The following is a 10,282-nucleotide window of genomic DNA, read 5'->3' on the forward strand; positions in this document are numbered from 1 at the left end:
TATTAGCTGTGAATCTATTCAGAAGCTTCTCAAACCTATTTATATTTTCAGTCTGTTTCCTCCTTGGGGTAATACATTTTCTACACTCCTCTCTGTGAAACACAGTATTTTTTTTTTTTAAATCCTAAAACAATCTGCTTTGAACTTCAGAGTGCTTGCTAATTCCTGCACACTGGGATTTAGTGGGTAAGGCTGTGTTTATGCCCTCCTCTCTTTTCAGGCCTTTACAGGCTTTGGTTAGATCCCTTCTTAACCTCAGCTTTTCCATACTGCAGGGCTCTAATCTTCTTAATTTCTGCCTCTCTCCTCCTTGACACTTGAGAGGCCATTCTCTGTCCTCATATTCCCATCCTGAATCTAGTATTGCTCTCTTGTGTACCCCAGGCCTGGGACCCCTGTGAGAGGAGAGTCCTCCCACCAGCACTGGGCTGAACACAGGGGTCTCAGGTGGCTGTGCTTACTCATTAATGGTCCCACAGTCCATGCTGTTGTAGCCAAGGCAGGGGCTATGGGGCTTAGACAGAGTCTTGACTCCATGGGGGCAGGACCTGCAATGTCCAAAGTCTAACCCAGAGGGCCCAGAGTTGTTGCCCCTGCCTTCTTTCAGTCAGCACACATTTATATGAGGCCCACAGGATGCCAAACCCTCAGGAGGTGCTAGGATTCTGAGCTGAACCAGCAGCAGCCTGGTCCCTGTTCTTGTGGGCCCGACAGTGAGGGAAGTGACAGACAAAAAACAAATGACACCAGTACTCGAGAAATAACAATCAGGACAAGGCTTAGGAGGGATGAGCAGAGTCTGTTGAAATAAAAGGAATCTGTAATCAGTGGTGTGGGGAGAGAACAAAGGAGAAGCCTGGCTTCCACGACCCCCACCCAGAGCAATGAAGTGGGATGGGAACCCTGACCTCTGGCTGCCTCAGAACAGCCCTGCCCCTCTGCCCTTCTCCCCATGTTCATTTCGCAGGGCTCACGGGGGTGCTGCTCCTCCTGGTCCTGGCCATCATGTATGTCTTCGCCTCCCACCACTTCCGGCGCCATAGCTTCCGGGGCTTCTGGCTGACCCACCACCTCTACACCTTGCTCTACGTTCTGGTGAGGGCTCCTGGGGTCTGGGCGGGATGATCCCAGGAAGGCCATGATGGCTTCTCCATTCCCTTAGTCCTCTCAGGAACCCCCTCCACTTCTCACTTCACAGCTGGAGAATCTAGTGTGGGGCTGCCAAGCAGACAGACCCGGGGATGCAGCACCTGGAAGATGGATGCCCTGGCAGGGGTCTGGCAGTAGCAGCCCCACCAGGCTGGTCTGCATTCCTTGAGACACCCCCACATCATTTCTGCCTAGCCAGTGATTCTGTAGTTCCCCGGTGGCTAGTGTGAGCTCCTAGGTGGGCTGCCTACATGCAAGGGAGCAATACCCTTTCTATTTGAGAAAACGTATCTTAATTTGGTTCTGCCACTTTTGTTCCGATCCTGTTTTTTGAGGTCTTAGTACCCCAACCCCTCTGCCCAGTGGAGTGCCACTTGTAGAGTTAATGAGCTTGCTCAAAATGTTTTCACTTGGTCTATTGATAAGATGGATTTTTAAGACTCTACTTGTTCCCTTTCCTTCTCCTTAACCCAGGCTCTGCCTCCCTCTCTTCTCTTGTCGTCCTGTTCCCTTTATCTTCTGTGGGTTTGCCATCAGTTGCACAAGCTAGTTAGTTCCAGAGCTGACTCCAATCTGTGCCTGTGTCATGGTTCCACTTGGCTTCCCTACTTCATGGACACAGGCAGTTCCCTAAAGAGCATCCGAGAGTCCTGCTGAGAAGCTAAACTAAGTCCCAAGGCCCCAGCGTCCCCACCAATGATAGCTTGGCTGCCAACATTCAGAAGCACAGAGCCCAGATGGTTGCCATCTGTCACCTGGCTCCAGGCGGAACTGCACTCAGTCGTGAGACAGAGGGAGAGAGTCCATGGTGGCCTGAGTTAGGCTGGCACCTGGGGGCTGCCCTGCCTCCTCTCAAGTGCAGTTCTGTCTTCACTGATCAGAGGGTCTGTTTCCCTGTTGCCCGAGGCTCAGCACTTCATGGTTCTGAAGATGAATACCCAGTGTTGGGTGAGGTTGTTTCCTAGAACTGGTGATGTTTGTTTCCAAAGGGATCTCTGCATTCTTTGGAAGCTGGCTAATTTGTCCCTCCCTACCCACCCTTGCTAGGGTGGAGCCGCAGCCTCCTGGGTCACAGTTTCTGCGGGCGGGTGGAGGTGATGTTCTGGGTCCTGGTGAAAAAGCAGCTGTTCTCGGTGGGAGATCCAGAAGGGTGGCCAGACTGACTCCCTGAGACCAAGACCCCTTTCTGACTTATTCCTGGGTTTTGGGGATCACTGGAGTTCAGAGCCACCCTTCCCACCAGCAAGGAAGTCAGCGGCTCAGAAAGGTGCGGGACCCTCTGCTGGGCAGTCCTAGAGCTGGCCGCTAGAGGGAGTCTCACCTGGGGGGATATCAGGGCTGAAACACCCACTTATCCCTCATGGCCACTTGACTTGGGACAGAAAGAGAAGCTACAAGTAAAGGACCCCAGTGTGGAGTGGACCCTGCAGAAGGACGTCCAGGCTCCTGATCCAGGCAGAAAAGGGCAGGACTAGCTCCCCCCACCCCACCCCAGCTCCTCAGCCAACCATGAATCTGCAGCAACTTTGTGGTTTAAAAGTAGGGCCAACACTAAATAGGATGTATAAACAGAGCGGTATGAGGTCACCCAGACATTGTGCTCAGCCTGGTTCAGTGCTCAGAAAGCCTTGGGGGTGGGTGTGGGCTCCATAATGAAAGAGGAGCTTGGGGAAAGTGGAGCCAGTTCAGGGAAGAGCCCAGAGAGGTTTGGGTTAGTCCTGTGGGCAGAGGAATACTAAGCTGGGGATGGGGAGAGCTGAATGAGGCGCCATAGTTCAGTTTAACAGTTGTCCGTTGAAGGGTCTAGTACACATTTGTTCGGTGGTACGCCGTAGTGAGGTGGAGGACGGGGAGACTCAAAGCTAGGCCCTCAGGAACTTGGGATTTGCTGCAGAGATAAGGGCCATACCCTTGAAATGGTCAGAATGAGCAGACAATATAGAATTAATTGCTGAGCTGAGTGTTCCAAACAGTGAGTTTATAGTAGCTCACTGAAGGGAGTTTCATTTGGGCCAAACTGGTTAGGGAAGACGTTGGGGAGAAGATGGGACTTGAGCCAACCCTTAAGGAGAGGTAAGCTAAGATTTGACAGGGCAGAGTGGAATCTGAAGAGCATTCCAGATAGAATAAAGGGCATGGGCACTGGTGCAGAGGTGGAAATGATGACAGAATATTCAGGGCACAGATGGGACAGGCCTGGCTGTGGATGGCCCTAGGGTATTAGGTGGTGGCAGGACCTGTGTGGGCTGCAGTGGCCACTGAGGGGCTGTGGCTCAGTGGGGGGGCCGGGCCACATGGGACAGCATAGACAGAGGAGACTGGGCAACATGCAGGATCAGGGCTGGGAGAAGGAATAGAGAGCCAGTGGAGAGATGGAAAATGAGTGGCCCAAGAGAAGCAGCAGATGTGGCAAGGAATGGGCAGTTGCTAGTGCCACAGATGGCCAATCATGGGAGCAAATGGAAGGAGACCTTGGGGTCTGACCATTCATGGGACGGGTGAACCCCCAGCGAGCAGGTCCTGAGAAGAGGTGGAAGCAGAAGCCAGACTTACCAGACTTAGGAACAAGCAAATGGCAAGCATGGGGGCAAGTTGTGTCTGACCTTGTTAGACCAGCTTTTTGGGGAAAGGACAAGAGCTGAACAATTCCTCAGTTATTTCATGGAAAAGGGGGACTGGTTAGGTGTTCTTAGTCTCCAAAGGCAGAGGATAAATTGGGGGAACTCCTTTTACTAACTCAGCAGTTATTAAATGCCTGCTGTGTGCCAGGCAGCAACTGGTAAGAGCTGAGAGTATGGTGGCAAAAAAAAAAAAAAAAAAAAAAAAAAAGACAAACACAAACCCCCAGTCCAGTGGGGAAACATGTCAATGAAGAAACAACATTAGTGTGGATAATGACAAATGTTCTGACAAATTTTAAATACATTTTAAAACAATGAGAGAAGTAGCCAGGGGAAGAACCAGGGAGAAGGCATTCCAGGGAGAGGGCACAGCAGGTGCCAAGGTCCTGAAGCAGAAAGACTTGCTACGTTTGAAGAACAGGGAAGGGGAAACAGTGGCAGGCAAAGGCCAGAGCATCTCAAGATCCTGTGGTATAATGGGAAGTCCACTAAGGCTGGTTAAGTTGAAATGGCATGATAAAATGAACTTTAAAAAAGTCACACTGGCTGCCTTGAAAAGAATGGGTCACACTGGGCAGCCCTGTAGAAGACCACCCAGGAGGCTACTGCAGAAGACCCATCAAGAGTCAAAGGGGCTGGTTTAGGATGGTTCCAGAAAGGTGAAAGTAGTTGGGGTTGGAAGTGGTTGGATCTGGGAACCTGGAGGGAGCATGGTACATGGAGAGGTGGGGGTGGAAGGTGACCGTGGGGTGGGGTGGGGTGGGTGGAGGATACTAGGGGCTAAGCTCTGAGCTGGCCACAGGCACTGTTGTGGGTATGGCTTGGTCTGAGCCGAATTCTTCACTCTGTCCAGCTCATCATCCACGGCAGCTTTGGCCTGATCCAGCTGCCCCGTTTCCACATCTTCTTCCTGGTCCCGGCACTGATCTATGTCGGGGATAAGCTGGTTAGCCTGAGCCGGAAGAAGGTGGAGATCAGCGTGGTGAAGGCTGAGCTGCTGCCTTCAGGTACCAGCCTAGACACAGTCAGGGACCACCTGGGTGGTACTGACAAAGCCCACAGGGCATGGCCAGAGCCTGGACCTTGCAGTCTCCTGGCCTGGCCCAGTGGAGTTGGCAGGGGCCTTGGGGTGGCAGTGATGAGGGAGCTGGCAAGAGAAGCTCTTGGCCAGGGGACCTGAGCCTCTCTCACAACAGAGAGGGAAGGAGCCCAGGCCAGGCTGCTCCTTTCCCTGTTGACCATGTGTACCAGTGCTTCACTGCCCCTCCTTCGGGTGGGCATGGCCCAAAGGGAGTAACGCCTTCTGGTGAGAAGAGGCCTTGGCATAGTCCAGAAGGAGAGCTGAGGCTGCAGGTGGGGGAACTTTCTAGAGGCCACAATGGTGTTGGGTCCTGGATAGCAGCCTCCTGCCCACTTCCTTTCCTCAGGAGTGACCCACCTGCAGTTCCAGCGGCCCCAAGGCTTTGAGTACAAGTCGGGACAGTGGGTGCGGATCGCCTGTCTGGCTCTGGGGACCACTGAGTACCACCCCTTCACACTGACTTCTGCACCCCACGAGGACACGCTCAGCCTGCACATCCGGGCGGCAGGACCCTGGACCACTCGGCTCAGGGAGATCTACTCACCTCCAACAGGAGATGGCTGCGCCAAATACCCAAAGGTGACCAGACCCAGGCCAGATGAGCTACCCACCCCACATCCCCTTAGCAGGCCTTGCCCTGCAGCCCCAGGCTCCCCAGCGTCCCTCCCCTCCCCCAATCCAGAGACCGGTCTTTCCAGGTAATGCCATGGTACCCCCTTTCGCCTCACTCTATAAACATACCTGCCTTTCCCTGCCTCCCTCCTCTAGCTTCAGAACTATTGTGGTGGTGGAGCTTAATTAACTCCAGCCTACTCTTCTTGCAGCTGTATCTCGATGGGCCATTTGGAGAGGGCCACCAGGAATGGCATAAGTTTGAGGTGTCAGTACTGGTGGGAGGGGGCATTGGGGTCACCCCCTTCGCCTCCATCCTCAAAGACCTGGTCTTCAAGTCTTCAGTCAGCTGCCACGTGTTCTGCAAGAAGGTGAGTGCCCTTTCTGCCTACCCCTGCTCCCTATCACTATGTCCATCTCTGCCTGTCCCCCCTGCCTCTGTTCTTCCTCTGAAGAACAAAGCACAGTTGGCCTGACCCCAGAGTCGTCAGGGTATCCTCAGACCCTAAGGAACAGAGTTGGAGAGGGTTAAAAAACCCTCTCTCTGTCTTAGAGAGGTGGCCAGTCCCTGAAGGGAGCATTGTTAGGTTGAGAGAAGGAAGGGAACATTTGGGGTGGGGCAGAAGTGAAACAGGCTCTGCATTCAAGAGGAAGAAGAGGGGAGGTGGTGCGAGGCAGGCTGGTGGGCTGGGTTGGTTCCAAGAACACAGCCCAGGCCCTCAGGCCCCCTCCATCCCAGTCCCTTCACCCCAGCCTGGACCCAGTAGCAGGCCCCTGCTTGTTTCTCTGGGCCTGGCGGGTGAGTCAGGGGCACAGGAACGCAGCAGGCAGAGGCCCAGCCCATGCGCTGTCAGCACTTGGAGGGTGACAGACCGCTCCTCTTCTCCGCTGTCCATGCCAACTCTGCCTCTGCTTCTTAACTCACACAGCTCCACTTCATCCTCTTCAGAAGTTGGACGTGGGTCTCTCTGTGGCAGCTTCCATCCTTTCAGTCTCTCTTTGAGCCCATTCCCATCTGCTCCAGGAAGCCACCTGGGTCTTCCCTAAGGCTGCTCTGTGATGTGCCCCTTAGTAGAACCCTATCCCTCTGGGCTAGGGTTTAGAGCCTCGCAGCCTGAGGAGGGCCCATTGGAGGGAATGGCAGGGCAGGCTCGGACTGAAAAAGCTGCTTCCCACCCCATCAGACCTTCAGCTCACTTGACAAGTGTCCTTTTTCACCACCCCAGGTTATCAAGCCTTCTACCTTTCTATGCTCTGGGATAACTCCACACATACTCCCCACCCAGAACCTGGCCTCATGGTCCCTGCAACACACCATCCCCCAGGGTGTCTGGGGAGAGACACAAGCTGGCCAAGACCGGAAGAGTTCTGTTGCTGGATCCCTGGGATATGGGGACCCTGAGCTAAGCCAGGTCCTGAGCTCCCACCATGTGTCCCCAGATCTACTTCATCTGGGTGACGCGAACCCAGCGGCAGTTTGAGTGGCTGGCTGACATTATCCGGGAGGTGGAGGAGAATGACTGCCAGGACCTGGTGTCCGTGCACATCTACATCACCCAGCTGGCTGAGAAGTTTGACCTCAGGACCACCATGCTGGTAGGGCAGGGCGGCTAGGTGGGTATATGGGTTGGCAGGGTGACACAGATGGCCAGGCCAGGTGCGTGGACAGCCAGGTTCAGACAGCAGGGGGCACAGAGATGGTGGTCCTGATCCACAGCCTCCAGCTCCCTCCCCACCCCATTCTCTGTCTCCTGAGCTGCAGGCTGGCTTGGTCTAGGCATGGACCCTGACTGTCCTTGGCCTGACCTACCCCTGTGCCCCCAGTACATCTGTGAGCGGCACTTCCAGAAGGTGCTGAACCGGAGTCTGTTCACGGGACTGCGCTCTGTCACCCACTTCGGCCGCCCCCCCTTCGAGCCCTTCTTCAAGTCCCTGCAGGAGGTCCACCCGCAGGTCAGTTCCACCCCATATGAAGGTTCTCCTGGCCTTTATCCCCGGAGGTCTGAGGAAACCTCCCAGGTCATCTCCATGAGGGAAGGAATTGATGGGTGATGAGAACACATCACCCAGGAAATAAGTGGGTTTCATGGAGTAGAGAAATAGTAGGGGTCACTCTGAGGGGCTAAGGGGGGAGCAGCAACAGAGATTGCTTCTTTTAAAGCCAAGGTGCCTGTCTAGAGGGAAGGGTGCAGTGACTGAGCTCGTCCTTACCGTAAAGTCAGAGCTACTCTTACCATGAATACCCAGCCAGCCCTCACCCTAGATGCTGATCTTTACCATGAACGCTGGGATAGCCACTGTCTCATAATGGCCTAGCCCTCAGTGAGACACTAAGCTAGCCTTTAACTGGAACGTTTATTAACCCCGCCTTGATCTGAAACACTTATCATGTCCCCAAAGCTGACAAATGCCTTCAAGGAGCTGGAGGTTGGACCCACACAGAGCAGATCTACCAAAACTGAGCTAGATGTAAATACATCGAGCCAGCCCTCACCACACATGGTGCAAAGCAAACCTTTACCAGAAACCTGGAAGGAGCCCTCATCAAGGACTCTTGTCTGTCTTTAACACGAACACTGAGCTAGCCTTCATGTTCCCCTCCCCCAACAGGTCCGGAAGATTGGGGTGTTTAGCTGTGGCCCCCCGGGCATGACCAAGAATGTGGAAAAGGCCTGTCAGCTCATCAACAAGCAGGACCGGACTCACTTCTCCCACCATTATGAGAACTTCTAGGCCTCCTGCCCAGGGGTTCTTCCTACTGCCCAGCTGAGCAGAGGTTTGGGCCTATACCTTACTCTGTACTTCCTATTTCTGACTCCCTCTGCCTCCTCCCCATTCCCACCTCCGAATTTTGGTCCAGGTGGCCATGGTCAGTTATCCATATGGGTTCAGAGACTCCCAAGTCCAGAATGTCTCAGCCTGGAGAAGGGGGAGGCACTGGCTGGGAAACAGGTGAGACCTGGCAGGAGAGCTGTTATTACTTTGGGGCAAAGTGATACCTCTTCTTCCAAGCTAAGAAAAAGTCTCTAAAGACTGGAGCTGACAAGCAGTGCGTATGTGTATTAGGGAGCTGTGAGCCTAAGGATGGAGGGGGAGCACAGATGCTGGCATCTTGGAACTCTCCCACCAAAAAAGCCTCCCCCTCCGCTAGGCTCCCCACTGTCAAAAGGGCTGGCAAATGCCTTGGGGTGGGGTAGAGGCTGGGCCCCAAGAAAGAAGTCTACAGGAACCCCCTCAGCATCCTAGTCTAACAGCACAACTGATCTTCTCTCCCCAGTTTTTAAACGTGTACTGTAGTCAGAATCTGGCCCAAAATCTATGTAGTGCTCCTCACGCCTTGTCTCTTCTTCCTACTGCAGCAGTCTCCTTTACAAATAAACCACTTTTCTGCCCTCTGGGTTTCTTTATCCTGCCTGAGAGTGGGGTTGGGCACTGGCAGAGGAAGCTACTCCACCAGCCAGCTCACCCAGGCTGGTGCAGACAGTCGTCTGAACCTGCCAGCACCTTCTGGATAAAGGAACCGGCCCAAGGTCGAGTGCTTTAGCTGGAAACCTCTTTCCCAGCTCCCGTTCCTGATGAAGGGCCTCTCAGGGCAGCTAGTGTGGAGCTTCTGGAGCCTGATCAGGAAGGGGTGGGAGTTCCTGAGAAGGTGGGCTGGGCACCAAGTTGTGGGGGTGTGTGGCAGGACAAGGCAGGAGCCCACAGGGAGCCAGTCTGCCTGGCTGGCTCCAGGACCTCTGAGCAACAGGAGTTGGCCACTTGGTGCCTACATGGGTCTTCCCCATAAAGAGATGAAAGCGAGGACACGGATGAGCACATCCCCTAAACACTGAGCCTGTTTGCTCATCTCATCTCCAGAGTGACTCAGTACCCTTCAAGTTACAGGGCAAAGCTCTGAGGGAATTTCTAAAGCAGGGCCCAATTTCAAGTGAGACTTTCAATTGTCCTCACAGAATTCTATTTGTGAGATCGCATATCCTCGATTTCGATAAAATATTTCGATAGAATAGAAAATCCGAAACCCCATGTTGGACACTACATTCGGATGTTGCAGGTCCCAGGGAAGCGGATGTTTGTTCAGCCCCATGGGGAGCCGCGTGGGAGCAGGAGGGCGGGCCTGGGGCAGGTCGCCAGCGATTCCGACCGGCGACCGGGTGGGTATTCCCGGGGGCATGGCACAGGCTTTGGCCGGTCCAGGTGTGGGCGCGGGCCGGGGCGTCTCCGTGGCCGGGCGCCGGGTGTGGCCCGACACCCGCGACTCGCGGTTAGAGGCACGGCCAGCAGGGGGCACGCGCGGACCGCCCCGTCAGGCTCAGCCGCCAGCCAGAGGCCTCAGCCGGAACGTAGATCGGGCCCAGACCTGCAGGCTGCCGTTTCCTGGGGGCCCGGAGTCCGGGTCGGCGAATGGGGGAGGCGCGGCAGGCCCCGCTTCCTCTGGAAAGAAAGCGCAGTCGGCCGCGCCAGCTTTCCCGCCTCCGCGGGTGCGCGGCTTCCGCGTGGCAGGGCCGCCCGCTCCCCCTCACCTGGCGCGCTGCCTCTTTGTCTCTCCGCGGCTCCCCTCCTCCCAGACGAATGGCTGTTGGCAGGAAATTGGACGCGCTCTTGGGGAGCCGCGCAAGTCGGCGTGGCGGGGAGGGGGCGCCGCGCGGCCGGCCGGCTCCGGGTGCCCCCGGCCGGGGCGGGGGCGGCGGGGGATGTTTTGACATCTCGTCAAGGGAAGGAACTTGATGCTTCGAAAGTGCTTTTCACAGCCGGCCTGTGTCTGCTCCCAAGTTGATTTATAAACAGAATCTGTGCTCGCTTCGCAGCTCCCTCCCTC

The 10,282-nt window shown here is 55.1% G+C and overlaps 1 protein-coding gene across 8 annotated transcripts in view; it reads left to right on the plus strand.

Annotated features, from left to right (window-relative positions):
- Positions 1 to 8,849, plus strand: part of DUOX1 (dual oxidase 1) — a 32,763-nt gene extending 23,914 nt beyond the window's left edge. For 5 of the 8 annotated variants that reach the window (XM_059181426.1, XM_059181428.1, XM_059181429.1 and 2 more), the window contains 7 exons: positions 968 to 1,095; positions 4,624 to 4,777; positions 5,198 to 5,430; positions 5,676 to 5,834; positions 6,904 to 7,059; positions 7,288 to 7,416; positions 8,074 to 8,849. In XM_059181426.1, the coding sequence (XP_059037409.1) occupies positions 968 to 1,095; positions 4,624 to 4,777; positions 5,198 to 5,430; positions 5,676 to 5,834; positions 6,904 to 7,059; positions 7,288 to 7,416; positions 8,074 to 8,196 (1,082 nt within the window). In that variant the 3' untranslated portion in view covers positions 8,197 to 8,849. Of the gene's footprint in view, positions 1 to 967; positions 1,096 to 4,623; positions 4,778 to 5,197; positions 5,431 to 5,675; positions 5,835 to 6,689; positions 7,060 to 7,225; positions 7,417 to 8,073 lie in introns of those variants that run through there. The other 3 variants (XR_009355545.1, XM_059181430.1, XM_059181433.1) reach the window with 3 other exon arrangements.
- The last annotated feature ends 1,433 nt before the right edge of the window (positions 8,850 to 10,282 follow it).

The sequence above is a fragment of the Mustela lutreola genome, chromosome 7 (assembly GCF_030435805.1).
Source record: "Mustela lutreola isolate mMusLut2 chromosome 7, mMusLut2.pri, whole genome shotgun sequence".
Lineage (NCBI taxonomy): Eukaryota > Metazoa > Chordata > Mammalia > Carnivora > Mustelidae > Mustela > Mustela lutreola.